The sequence below is a fragment of the Oncorhynchus mykiss genome, chromosome 11 (assembly GCF_057628025.1).
Source record: "Oncorhynchus mykiss isolate SJ-2025 chromosome 11, ASM5762802v1, whole genome shotgun sequence".
NCBI classification, from domain to species: Eukaryota; Metazoa; Chordata; class Actinopteri; order Salmoniformes; family Salmonidae; genus Oncorhynchus; species Oncorhynchus mykiss.
This window is the reverse complement of record NC_143032.1, coordinates 82,831,685-82,846,175: the sequence shown is the minus strand read 5'-3', so window position 1 is coordinate 82,846,175 and position 14,491 is coordinate 82,831,685. Positions and strand designations below refer to the sequence as shown.

General features: G+C 46.8%; 1 protein-coding gene across 2 annotated transcripts in view; it reads left to right on the top strand.

Moving 5' to 3' along the window:
• wdfy3 (WD repeat and FYVE domain containing 3) overlaps positions 1-14,491 on the top strand; it is a 247,936-nt gene that overhangs the window by 137,941 nt on the left and 95,504 nt on the right. For both annotated transcript variants that reach the window (XM_090191254.1, XM_090191253.1), the window contains exons 23-31: positions 738-919; positions 1,473-1,704; positions 2,138-2,295; positions 3,066-3,177; positions 8,982-9,172; positions 9,435-9,587; positions 9,838-9,911; positions 11,815-11,976; positions 12,858-12,952. In XM_090191254.1, the coding sequence (XP_090047380.1) occupies positions 738-919; positions 1,473-1,704; positions 2,138-2,295; positions 3,066-3,177; positions 8,982-9,172; positions 9,435-9,587; positions 9,838-9,911; positions 11,815-11,976; positions 12,858-12,952 (1,359 nt within the window). The remainder of the gene's footprint in view (positions 1-737; positions 920-1,472; positions 1,705-2,137; positions 2,296-3,065; positions 3,178-8,981; positions 9,173-9,434; positions 9,588-9,837; positions 9,912-11,814; positions 11,977-12,857; positions 12,953-14,491) is intronic.

The following is a 14,491-nucleotide window of genomic DNA, read 5'->3' as shown; positions in this document are numbered from 1 at the left end:
CCATCCTCTACCCATCCTCTCCCCCTCCTCTACCCATCCTCTATACCTCCACTACCCCTCCTCTCCCCCTCCTCTCCCCCTCCTCTACCCATCCTCTATACCTCCACTACCCCTCCACTACCCCTCCTCTCCCCCTCCTCTCCCCCTCCTCTCTCCCTCCTCTCTCCCTCCTCTCTCCCTCCTCTCCCCCTCCTCTCCCCCTTCTCTCCCCCTCCTCTCTCCCTCCTCTCTCCCTCCTCTCCCCCTCCTCTCCCCCTCCTCTCTCCCTCCTCTCCCCATCCTCTCCCCCTCCTCTACCCCTCCTCTCCCCGTCCTCTACCTATCCTCTCTCCCTCCTCTCTCCCTCCTCTACCCATCCTCTACCCATCCTCTCCCCCTCCTCTACCCATCCTCTATACCTCCACTACCCCTCCTCTCCCCCTCCTCTACCCATCCTCTATACCTCCACTACCCCTCCTCTCCCCCTCCTCTCCCCCTCCTCTCTCCCTCCTCTCTCCCTCCTCTCATCAGGGATGGAAATGAAGCTAGCCCAAGGCTAGTACTAAATTGTGGCTAACTTACCAGCCGACTAGTGACATGTTGTCTTTTCTAGTATGTCATGTCACAGAACGGTGGTCAACCAGTCAGCCGTGTGCCCCCAAAATCCTCAAGACCCAGCCCTGTTTTCAAACCCATATGAAAAAACATTTTTACAACATTTATGTTAACATTACTATGCCCCCCCCACCCCCCAACAGTGGATGATTTCAGCGAGGAGTCTTCGTTCTTCGAGGTTCTGCCGTGCTGCGCCAGGTTCCGCTGCGGAGAGCTGATCGGAGAGGGTCAGTGGCACCACCTGCTGTTAGTCATGAGTAAAGGCATGTTGAAAAACAGCATGGCCACGCTGTACATCGACGGGCAGCTGTTCCAAACCACCAAGGTAGGGGGTGTGTGTGTGTTCTCTGTGTGTGTGTGTGTGTGTGTGTGTGTGTGTGTGTGTGTGTGTGTGTGTGTGTGTGTGTGTGTGTGTGTTCTCTCTGTGTGTGTGTGTGTGTGTTCTCTCTGTGTGTGTGTGTGTGTGTTCTCTCTGTGTGTGTGTGTGTGTGTTCTCTCTGTGTGTGTGTGTGTGTTCTCTCTGTGTGTGTGTGTGTGTGTGTTCTCTCTGTGCGTGTGTGTGTGTTCTCTCTGTGCGTGTGTGTGTGTGTTCTCTCTGTGTGCGTGTGTGTGTGTTCTCTCTGTGTGCGTGTGTGTGTGTTCTCTCTGTGTGCGTGTGTGTGTGTTCTCTCTGTGTGCGTGTGTGTGTGTTCTCTGTGTGTGTGTGTGTGTGTTCTCTGTGTGTGTGAGTGGCTTGAAGACTCTACCTATATTAAACATTACCCCCCCCGCCCCCCACCACCAGGTGAAGGTACATAAAGATATGGTTTATGTTTAACAACAGCGTATCATTAGACATGAACCTGTTTTAACAGCGGTCGATTCTCTCTCCTCTCCAGCTCCACTACATCCACAGTTCTCCAGGTGGTTCCGGGAGCACCAACCCTCCTGTGGTCAGCACCGTGTACAGCTACATAGGCACGCCCCCTGCCCAGAGACAGCTGTCCAATCTGGTGTGGCGCCTGGGGCCCACACACTTCCTGGAGGAGGGGCTTCCTGCCGCCAGCGTCGCGGCGGTGTACGAGCTCGGTCCCAACTACACAGGCAGCTTTCAGGCCGTCTACCTGCTCTGTGAGTTTGTTTTATGTTTACGTTTGAGTCCTTTAGCAGAGAGACATATTTTCACATATACCCCCCCCCCCCCCCCCCCCCCCCCTGTGGGAATCAAACCGACAACCCTGACGTTGCAAGTGTCATGCTCCGCCATCTGAGCCACACGGGACGAGAGTAGAGAGGAGAACACACACACACACAGACACACACATACACACACACACACACAAAGAACACACACACAGAGAGCGCGAGAGAACACACCCACACACACAGAGAGAGAGCGAGAGAACACACACACACACACAGAGAACACACACAGAGAACACACACACACAGAGAACACACACATATTGAGTGGTAAGCAAACTACACAGCTTCCAGGCTGTTCACTATGAGTAACAACTGTCTGTTGTTGTATGAGGAACCGCGGTGTCTCTCTCCTCTTCAGGTAAAGACTCTAAGACTGGAGAGCCTTCATGTCCAGTCGCCCTGGTCCCAGAGGAGAAGGTATCTTTCAGCCTGTACGCCCTCTCTGTCTCTGCCCTCACCGTGGCCAAGATACGCAAGGTCTACAACAAGCTGGACAGCAAGGCCATCGCTAAACAGGTTAGCATCGCTAACGTACGCGCACGCACACACACACACACACACACACACAAGCTGGACAGCAAGGCCATCGCTAAACAGGTTAGCATCGCTAACGTACACACACACACACACACACACACACAAGCTGGACAGCAAGGCCATCGCTAAACAGGTTAGCATCGCTAACGTACACACACACACACACAAGCTGGACAGCAAGGCCATCGCTAAACAGGTTAGCATCGCTAACGTACACACACACACACACACACACACACACACACACACACACACACACACAACCTGGACAGCAAGGCCTACTACGGTACTGTATGTACTACGGTCCTGTATGTACTATGGCCCAGGTATCCTGGGTAAGGGACACCCCACCTCCACCCAAACCTGTAACACAATGTTATCTCCCCCCTGTAACACAATGTTATCTCCCCCTCACCTGTAACACTCTCCTCTCCTCCTCTCCCCCTCTCCTCTCCCCCTCTCCTCTCCCCTTCTCTCCTCCTCTCCCCCTCTCCTCTCCCCCTCTCCCCCTTCTCTCCCCCTTCTCTCCCCCTTCTCTCCCCCTTCTCTCCTCCTCTCCCCCTCTCCTCTCCCCCTCCTCTCCCCCTCTCCTCTCCCCCTCTCCTCTTCCCCTCTCCTCCTCCCCTCTCCCCCTTCTCTCCCCCTCTTCTCTCCCCCTCTCCTCTCCCCCTCTATCCTCCTCCCCTCTCCCCCTTCTCTCCTCTCCCCATCCCCTCCACCCCTCTCCCCCTTCTCTCCCCTCTCCTCAGTTGGCTGTGTCGTCTCATGAGAATGCCACTCCGGTCAAGCTGATCCACAACGCGGCCGGTCACCTCAACGGTCCAGCACGCACCATAGGAGCAGCTGTCATTGGATACCTGGGTAAGGGGTTAGGATACCTGGGTAAGGGGTTAGGATACCTGGGTAAGGGGTTAGGATACCTGGGTAAGGGGTTAGGATACCTGGGTAAGGGGTTAGGATACCTGGGTAAGGGGTTAGGATACCTGGGTAAGGGGTTAGGATACCTGGGTAAGGGGTTAGGATACCTGGGTAAGGGGTTAGGATACCTGGGTAAGGGGTTAGGATACCTGGGTAAGGGGTTAGGATACCTGGGTAAGGGGTTAGGATACCTGGGTAAGGGGTTAGGATACCTGAGTAAGGGGTTAGGATACCTGAGTAAGGGGTTAGGATACCCGGGTAAGGGGTTAGGATACCTGGGTAAGGGGTTAGGATACCTGGGTAAGGGGTTAGGATACCTGGGTAAGGGGTTAGGATACCTGAGTAAGGGGTTAGGATACCTGGGTTAGGATACCTGGGTAAGGGGTTAGGATACCTGGGTAAGGGGTTAGGATACCTGGGTAAGGGGTTAGGATACCTGGAGAATGTAACTATCAATCAGGGTTGAATTGGCCATATAAGCAAATCTTGTAACAACAGATTGTGCCTTTAAAATAACTTTTGCCCCGAGTGGCTCAGCATCGTAGTGTTGAGGTCGCACTATATCCTGTGGTTCAATCCACGTGACCAGGAGCCCCATTGGCAGCCCACAATTGGACAAGCGCCGTCCGGTTTAAGGTAGGGTTGGCCAGGGGGCTTTTACTTGGCTCATCACGCTCTAGTGACTCCTTGTGGCGAGCCGGGCGCATGCAAGCTGACTTCGGTCATCAGTTGAACAGTGTTTCCTCAAAAAAGTTGGTACAGCTGACTTCCGGGTTAAGCGGGCAGTGTTTTAAGAAGTATGTTTTATTTTATTTTTATTTCACCTTTATTTAACCAGGTAGGCTAGTTGAGAACAAGTTCTCATTTGCAACTGCGACCTGGCCAAGATAAGGCATAGCAGTGTGAACAGACAACACAGAGTTACACATGGAGTAAACAATTAACAAGTCAATAACACAGTAGAAAAAAGGGGAGTCTATATATACATTGTGTGCAAAAGGCATGAGAAGGTAGGCAAATAATTACAATTATGCAGATTAACACTGGAGTGATAAATGATCAGATGGTTATGTAAAGGTAGAGATAGAGATATTGGTGTGCAAAAGAGCAGAAAAATAAATAAATAAAAACAGTATGGGGATGAGGTAGGTGAAAATGGGTGGGCTATTTACCAATAGACTATGTACAGCTGCAGCGATCGGTTAGCTGCTCAGATAGCAGATGTTTGAAGTTGGTGAGGGAGATAAAAGTCTCCAACTTCAGCGATTTTTGCAATTCGTTCCAATCACAGGCAGCAGAGAACTGGAACGAAAGGCGGCCAAATGAGGTGTTGGCTTTAGGGATGATCAGTGAGATACACCTGCTGGAGCGCGTGCTACGGATGGGTGTTGCCATCGTAACCAGTGAACTGAGATAAGGCGGAGCTTTACCTAGCATGGACTTGTAGATGACCTGGAGCCAGTGGGTCTGGCGACGAATATGTAGCGAGGGCCAGCCGACTAGAGCATACAAGTCGCAGTGGTGGGTGGTATAAGGTGCTTTAGTGACAAAACGGATGGCACTGTGATAAACTGCATCCAGTTTGCTGAGTAGAGTGTTGGAAGCAATTTTGTAGATGACATCGCCGAAGTCGAGGATCGGTAGGATAGTCAGTTTTACTAGGGTAAGTTTGGCGGCGTGAGTGAAGGAGGCTTTGTTGCGGAATAGAAAGCCGACTCTTGATTTGATTTTCGATTGGAGATGTTTGATATGGGTCTGGAAGGAGAGTTTAGAGTCTAGCCAGACACCTAGGTACTTATAGATGTCCACATATTCAAGGTCGGAACCATCCAGGGTGGTGATGCTGGTCAGGCGTGCGGGTGCAGGCAGCGAACGGTTGAAAAGCATGCATTTGGTTTTACTAGCGTTTAAGAGCAGTTGGAGGCCACGGAAGGAGTGCTGTATGGCATTGAAGCTCGTTTGGAGGTTAGATAGCACAGTGTCCAAGGACGGGCCGGAAGTATATAGAATGGTGTCGTCTGCGTAGAGGTGGATCAGGGAATCGCCCGCAGCATGAGAAACATCATTGATATATACAGAGAAAAGAGTCGGCCCGAGAATTGAACCCTGTGGCACCCCCATAGAGACTGCCAGAGGACCGGACAGCATGCCCTCCGATTTGACACACTGAACTCTGTCTGCAAAGTAATTGGTGAACCAGGCAAGGCAGTCATCCGAAAAACCGAGGCTACTGAGTCTGCCGATAAGAATACGGTGATTGACAGAGTCGAAAGCCTTGGCAAGGTCTATGAAGACGGCTGCACAGTACTGTCTTTTATCGATGGCGGTTATGATATCGTTTAGTACCTTGAGCGTGGCTGAGGTACACCCGTGACCGGCTCGGAAACCAGATTGCACAGCGGAGAAGGTACGGTGGGATTCAAGATGGTCAGTGATCTGTTTGTTGACTTGGCTTTCGAAGACCTTAGATAGGCAGGGCAGGATGGATATTGGTCTGTAACAGTTTGGGTCCAGGGTGTCGCCCCCTTTGAAGAGGGGGATGACTGCGGCAGCTTTCCAATCCTTGGGGATCTCAGACGATATGAAAGAGAGGTTGAACAGGCTGGTAATAGGGGTTGCGACAATGGCGGCGGATAGTTTCAGGAATAGAGGGTCCAGATTGTCAAGCCCAGCTGATTTGTACGGGTCCAGGTTTTGCAGCTCTTTCAGAACATCTGCTATCTGGATTTGGGTAAAGGAGAACCTGGAGAGGCTTGGGCGAGTAGCTGCGGGGGGGGAGCTGTTGGACGAGGTTGGAGTAGCCAGGCGGAAGGCATGGCCAGCCGTTGAGAAATGCTTGTTGAAGTTTTCGATAATCATGGATTTATCGGTGGTGACCGTGTTACCTAGCCTCAGTGCAGTGGGCAGCTGGGAGGAGGTGCTCTTGTTCTCCATGGACTTCACAGTGTCCCAGAACTTTTTGGAGTTGGAGCTACAGGATGCAAACTTCTGCCTGAAGAAGTTGGCTTTAGCTTTCCTGACTGACTGTGTGTATTGGTTCCTGACTTCCCTGAACAGTTGCATATCGCGGGGACTGTTCGATGTTAGTGCAGTCCGCCACAGGATGTTTTTGTGCTGGTCGAGGGCAGTCAGGTCTGGAGTGAACCAGGGGCTATATCTGTTCTTAGTTCTGCATTTTTTGAACGGAGCATGCTTATCTAAAATGGTGAGGAAGTTACTTTTAAAGAAAGACCAGGCATCCTCAACTGACGGGATGAGGTCAATGTCCTTCCAGGATACCCGGGCCAGGTCGATTAGAAAGGCCTGCTCACAGAAGTGTTTTAGGGAGCGTTTGACAGTGATGAGGGGTGGTCGTTTGACTGCGGCTCCATAGCGGATACAGGCAATGAGGCAGTGATCGCTGAGATCCTGGTTGAAGACAGCGGAGGTGTATTTGGAGGGCCAGTTGGTCAGGATGACGTCAATGAGGGTGCCCTTGTTTACAGAGTTAGGGTTGTACCTGGTGGGTTCCTTGATGATTTGAGTGAGATTGAGGGCATCTAGCTTAGATTGTAGGACTGCCGGGGTGTTAAGCATATCCCAGTTTAGGTCACCTAACAGAACAAACTCTGAAGCTAGATGGGGGGCGATCAATTCACAAATGGTGTCCAGGGCACAGCTGGGAGCTGAGGGGGGTCGGTAGCAGGCGGCAACAGTGAGAGACTTATTTCTGGAGAGAGTAATTTTCAAAATTAGTAGTTCGAACTGTTTGGGTATGGACCTGGAAAGTATGACATTACTTTGCAGGCTATCTCTGCAGTAGACTGCAACTCCTCCTCCTTTGGCAGTTCTATCTTGACGGAAGATGTTATAGTTGGGTATGGAAATCTCAGAATTTTTGGTGGCCTTCCTGAGCCAGGATTCAGACACGGCAAGGACATCAGGGTTAGCAGAGTGTGCTAGAGCAGTGAGTAAGACAAACTTAGGGAGGAGGCTTCTGATGTTGACATGCATGAAACCAAGGCTTTTTCGATCACAGAAGTCAACAAATGAGGGTGCCTGGGGACATGCAGGGCCTGGGTTTACCTCCACATCACCCGCGGAACAGAGAAGGAGTAGTATGAGGGTGCGGCTGAAGGCTATCAAAACTGGTCGCCTAGGGCGTTGGGGACAGAGAATAAGAGGAGCAGGTTTCTGGGCATGGTAGAATATATTCAGGGCATAATGCGCAAACAGGGGTATGGTGGGGTGCGGGTACAGCGGAGGTAAGCCCAGGCACTGGGTGATGATGAGAGAGGTTGTATCTCTGGACATGCTGGTTGTAATGGGTGAGGTCACCGCATGTGTGGGGGGTGGGACAAAGGAGGTAACAGGGGTATAAAGAGTGGAACTAGGGGCTCCATTGTAAACTAAAACAATGATAACTAACCTGCACAACAGTATACAAGGCATATTGACATTTGAGAAAGACATACAGCGAGGCATACAGTAATCACAGGTGTTGAATTGGGAGAGCTAGCTAAAACAGTAGGTGAGACAACAGCTAATCAGCTAGCACAACAACAGCAGGTAGAATGGCGATTGATTAGGCAGAGAGGGTCGGGTTAACTACACACAGAGCCTAAGTGCGGCTGGGGCCGACAGATAAAACATAAACAAGCAGAATGAATTACCGTGATTAATGGACAGTCCAGCATGCATCAGCTATGTAGCCAAGTGATCAGTGTCCAAGGGGCAGCGGTGGATGGGGCAGGGAAGCTGGACTGGCGAGTGTTATCCAGGTTAGAAAACTAACAATGACCAAATAGCTTGTAGCCAGTTAGCTGGTTAGCTTCTGGAGGTTCTTGAGTGTGTTCTAAAAATGTAAAGATAATAGCGGTTCCGTATCACATTGGGTGAGGCAGGTTACCGGAAGGTATAAACAAATTAAAAATCGAAAAGGGATAGAAAGTAAATATGGGTTCAGTGAGTGTTTGGGACGCGGCGATTCAGACGGTTAGCAGGCCTGTGCTAACAAGCTAACAGTTAGTAGACGGTGCTAAACACGGTAGCAGTTAGCGGACCGGGCTAAACAAGCTAGCAGTTAGCAGGCCGAATTTGCAAGCAAGGAGATAGCAAGGGCTAGAGAGTTAGCCTTTGGGGACGTCGCGATGGGGGTATCTGTTTATTCCTCTTCATGCAGTGACATCGATGGACCGGTCGTGGGTCTGGATATTGTAGCCCAGGAGCTCAAAATGTTCCGTTTGCGATGGGAATCCGGGGATGAAAAATAAAATAAAATAATAAATAGGTCCGTTATGCTCTGGTTAGAGTCGCGTTGTTCGAACTGGCGAGAGCTTTCCGAGCTAAAGGTTAGCTGATGACCGGTTAGCTGAAGACCGCTAGCAATGTTTTGCTGAAGCCGGTAGTTCGTTGGCTAGCTTCAGTTGAGGGGTTCCAAGGTCCGAAGTAAATATAAATACTTTAGGAAAAATAGCTTGGTAGTGGCTTGGTATGTGGCTTGGTAGGTCATGTTTCGGAGCACGTATGTCTCGACCTGTGCCTCTCCTGACAACATTGAGGAGTTGCAGCGATGAGACAAGGTTGTAAACTAGCAATTAGGGAGAAAAATGGGTAAAAACGACCCCATTTTTTATTTATTTGTAATAAATAATAGGAAAATACCTTTTTTGCCCCACTCTTGGTGTGCGTTTGTTCCCAAGTCTGTGGCCACCAACTACACACACACCTTACCTGTAGACTAACTCCTCCTCTCCGCTCTCTTCCAGGTGTGCGTGCGTTCGTCCCCAAGCCTGTGGCGACCAACCTGCAGTACGTGGGCGGGGCGGCGGCCATTTTGGGCCTGGTTGCCATGGCGCAGGACGTTGAGGGTCTCTACGCGGCCGTCAAGGCGATGGTGTGCGTCGTCAAGAGCAACCCGCTGGCCAGCAAGGAGATGGAGCGCATCAAAGGCTACCAGGTACAACTACACTACCCACAATGCAATATGGCCTAGTTCACACTCAAGTTTAATTTACAATACATTTGTGGACACACCACACAATGTTTGTGTGAACATTGTTGCTCAGATAAAACTGTTGTTTCTCTGCTGTACCTGTTGGCCATATTGTTGAAGAAGAAGCGTCACCTGCTGAACAGTCACATCCTGTCTGCTGTAGTTCTAGTACAACAGTAATATAACTCGGTCTAACTGTAGTACGTGTCTGTTATTTGGTCTCTAGCTGCTGGCCATGTTGTTGAAGAAAAAGCGTCACCTGCTGAACAGCCACATCCTGCACCTGACCTTCTCCCTGGTGGGAACAGTAGACAGCGGCCACGAGACCTCCATCATCCCCAACACCACCGCCTTCCAGGACCTGCTCTGTGACTTTGAGGTTAGCACTAAACCAATGGGCCTCAGGGGGAACTGGCTCCAGTTTTGAGCCAAAATGGCCTCTGGGAAACTGATCCAGTTTGAGCCAAAATGGTGGTTGGTGGTCCTTGATGCAAGCCAAACACAATGGGCTTCAGGGCAACTGATCCAAAAATCGAGCCAAACGTGGTCCCTGCAGACATAATAATGTTGTTGGTTTTCTGGTGTGCTATGTTTGTAGAGGTTTTCAAATGTTCTTTCTGTCTCCTCAGGTGTGGCTCCATGCACCCTACGAACTGCACCTGTCCCTGTTTGAGCACTTTATAGAGCTCCTCACTGAGTCCAGGTGAGGAATGATTAAGTCCTGCTATTGCCGTGAATTCAGAAAGTATTCAGACCCCGTGACTTTTTCCACATTTTGTTACGTTACAGCCTTTTTCTAAAATTGATAAAATAAAACATTTTCCCTCATCAATCTGCACGCAATACCCCATAATGATGAAGCGAAAACCAGGTTTTTAGAAATGTTTTCAAATGTATTAAAAATATAAAACAGATACCTTATTTACATAAGTATTCACATCCTTTGCTATGAGACTCAACATTGAGCTCAGGTGCATCCTGTTTCCATTCATCATCCTTGAGATGTTTCTACAACTTGGAGCCCACCTTGGGTATGTTCAATTGACTGGACATGATTTGGAAAGGCAGACACCTGTGTACAGTTGAAGTCGGAAGTTTACATACACCTTAGTCAAATACATTTAAACTCAGTTTTCACAATTTCTGAAATTTAATCAGAGTAAAAATTCCCTGTTTTAGGTCAGATAGGATCACCACTTTATTTTAAGAATGTGAAATGTGAGAATAATAGTAGAGAGAATGATTTTATTTAGTTTACATACACTCAATTACTATTTGGTAGCATTGCCTTTAAATTGTTTAACTTGGGTCAAACGTTTCGGGTAGCCTTCCACAAGCTTCCCACAATAAATTGGGTGAATTTGGCCCATTCCTCCTGACAGAGCTGGTGTAACTGAGTCAGGTTTTGTAGGCCTCCTTGCTCGCAAACGATTTTTCAGTTCTGCCCACAAATGTTCTACAGGATTGAGGTCAGGGCTTTGTGACGGCCACTCCAATACCTTGACTTTGATGTCCTTAACTTCTTATGGATCATTGGGACGCTAGCCAACATCCGGTGAAATTGCAGAGCGCGGAATTCAAATTACAAAAATCGTAATGGTAAACATTCATCAAAATACATCATTTAAAGTTTAACTTCTTGTTAATCCAGCCGCTTTGTCAGATTTCAAAAAGGCTTTACAGCGAAAGCACACCATGCAATTATCTGAGGACAGCGCCCTGCACACAAAAACAGTACATTCATTTTCCAACCGAGCAGAGGCGTCACGAATGTCAGAAATAGCGCTAAAATAAATCACTTACCTTTTGTAGATCTTCATCTGGTTGAAATCACAAGCGTCCCAGCTACATAACAATTGGTCCTTTGTTCGATAAAGTCCTTACTTATATCCCAAAAAAGTTTGTTTCATTGGCGCGCTAGACTCAGTAATCCACCGGTTCATGCATACAAATGAATCCCATAAGTTACCAATAAACTTCTTCCAAACATATCAAACAACGTTCCTAATCAATCCTCAGGTACCCTAATATGTAAATAAATGATCAAATTTAAGACGGAGAATACCGGAGAGAAATAACGAAGTACGCACCCTCACCAGAACGCACAACAAACACCATAGCGAAAATGGGAGCCACTTACTAAAACTACAAATTCTGGCTAATAAAATAAAACAACTAGCCTGAAACTCTTTCTAAAGACTGTTGACATCTAGTGGAAGCCCTAGGAACTGCAATCTGGAAGGTTTTCTTTTCACATTTCTGGAGAGACCTGAAAATAGCTGTGCTGCGACGCTCCCCATCCAACCTGACATATTTTGAGAGGATCTGCAGAGAGGAATGGGAGAAACTCCCCAAATACAGGTGTGCCAAGCTTGTATCATCATACCCAAGAAGACTTGAGGCTGTAATCGCTGCCGAAGGTGCTTCAACACAGTACTGAGTAAAGGGTCTGAATACTTATGTAAATGTTATATTTCAGTTAATAGTGACACTATAATCTTAAATCACCTGGGTTATATGAGAAACAAAGACACAGGAAGACCATGTTTCCTGTGTTATATATCAACCAACTGTCTGTCTGTCTGTCCTCTTCTCCCCCATCACAGTGAGGCAGCGAAGAACGCTAAGTTGTTACGGGAGTTCCAGCTGATTCCCAAGCTGCTGTTAACCCTGAGAGACACGTCTCTGTCTCAGCCCACCATCTCTGCTATCAGCAACGTTTTGAGTCTGCTACTGCAAGGGTTCCCCAACCCATATGACCTGCTACGGTAATAACACACTCTACACTTTCCCCAACCCATACGACCTGCTACGGTAATAACACACTCTACACTTTCCCCAACCCATATGACCTGCTACGGTAATAACACACTCTACACTTTCCCCAACCCATACGACCTGCTACGGTAATAACACACTCTACACTTTCCCCAACCCATACGACCTGCTACGGTAATAACACACTCTACACTTTCCCCAACCCATATGACCTGCTACGGTAATAACACACTCTACACTTTCCCCAACCCATATGACCTGCTACGGTAATAACACACTCTACACTTTCCCCAACCCATACGACCTGCTACGGTAATAACACACTCTACACTTTCCCCAACCCATACGACCTGCTACGGTAATAACACACTCTACACTTTCCCCAACCCATATGACCTGCTACGGTAATAACACACTCTACACTTTCCCCAACCCATATGACCTGCTACGGTAATAACACACTCTACACTTTCCCCAACCCATATGACCTGCTACGATAATAACACACTACACTTTCCCCAACTCATATGACCTGCTACGGTAATAACACACTACACTTTCCCCAACCCATATGACCTGCTACGGTAATAACACACTACACTTTCCCCAACCCATACGACCTGCTACGGTAATAACACACTCTACACTTTCCCCAACCCATATGACCTGCTACGGTAAACCTAGACGTCAGAGAGGTGGACCAGTAGTCAGAAGGTTGCTGGTTCAAGTCCCGTGCCAGGCAATGAATGTGTGAATTAAACTTGCTACTGGTGGGCTGCTGGTCTCCCCAGTCCTTGCAACTGCCTACAAATCCCTTCATGAGAACATACTATATATACCCATGTAGCTCATGTGTCTGTCTGTGTGATAGGTTTGGCCAGTTCATCTCATCCACCCTGCCAACCTTTGCTGTGTGTGAGAAGTTTGTAGTGATGGAGGTCAACAACGAGGAGAAGATAGATAGAGGTAACACACACACACACACACTAGTTTAGAGATTTTTGTCACTAACTACCATGTATATTATTGTCACTAACTAGCATAGAGATTATTGTCACTAACTACCATGGATATTATTGTCACTAACTAGCATAGAGATTATTGTCACTAACTAGCATAGAGATTATTGTCGCTAACTAGTATAGAGATTATTGTCACTAACTAGTATAGAGATTATTGTCACTATCTAGTATAGAGATTATTGTCACTAACTAGTATAGAGATTATTGTCACTAACTAGCATAGAGATTATTGTCACTAACTAGCATAGATATTGTCACCAACAAGCATAGAGATGACTAATTTACCTAGTGATTATTCTCACTGATTTACATAGAGATTATTGCCACTAACTAGCATAGAAATGGTCACTAACTAGTATAGAGATGATTGTCACTAACTAGTATAGAGATGATTGTCACTAACTAGTATAGAGATGATTGTCACTAACTAGTATAGAGATGATTGTCACTAACTAGTATAGAGATGATTGTCACTAACTAGTATAGAGATTATTGTCACTATTTCACATAGAGATTGTCACTAATTTACATAGAGATTGTCAGTAATTCAATATAGAGATTGTCAGTAACTAGTATAGAGATTACTGTCACTAATTTGCATAGAGATTATTGTCTTTAACTACTATAGAGATTATAGTCACTCATTTTCAGTGTCACTAACTAGTATAGAAATTGTCACTAATTTACATAGATATTGTCTCTAACTAGCATAGAGATTGTCACTAATTTACATAGAGATTATTGTCTTTAACTACTGTAGAGATTATAGTCACTAATTTGCAGAGATTATTGTCACTAACTAGTATAGAGAGTATTGTCTCTAATTTACAGAGATTATTGTCACTAACTAGCATAGAGATGGTTGTCACTAATTTCCGTATAGATTATTGTCACTAACTAGAATAGAGCTTGTCACTAACTAGCATAGAGATGGTTGTCACTGATTTACATAGAAATTGTCACTAACTAGCATAGATATTGTTGTCACTAACTAGCATAGATATTGTTGTCACTAACTAGCATAGATATTATTGTCACTAACTAGTATATATATTATTGTCACTAACTAGCAGAGATTATTGTCACTAATTTACATATAGTTTATTGTCACTAACTAGCATATATATTATTGTCACTAACTAATATAGATATGCTTGTAACTCATTTACATATAGTTTATTGTCACTAACTAGCGTAGAGATTATTGTCACTAACTAGCATAGAGATTATTGTCACCAACTAGCATAGATAATGTCACCAACTAGCATAGAGATTATTGTCACCAACTAGCATAGATAATGTCACCAACTAGCATAGATATTATTGTCACCAACTAGCATAGATATTGTCACCAACTAGCATAGAGATGACTAATTTACCTAGCGATTATTGTCACTGATTTACATTGAGATTATTGTCACTAACTAGCATAGAGATTATTGTCACTAACTAGCATAGAGATTGTCACTAACTAGCATAGAGA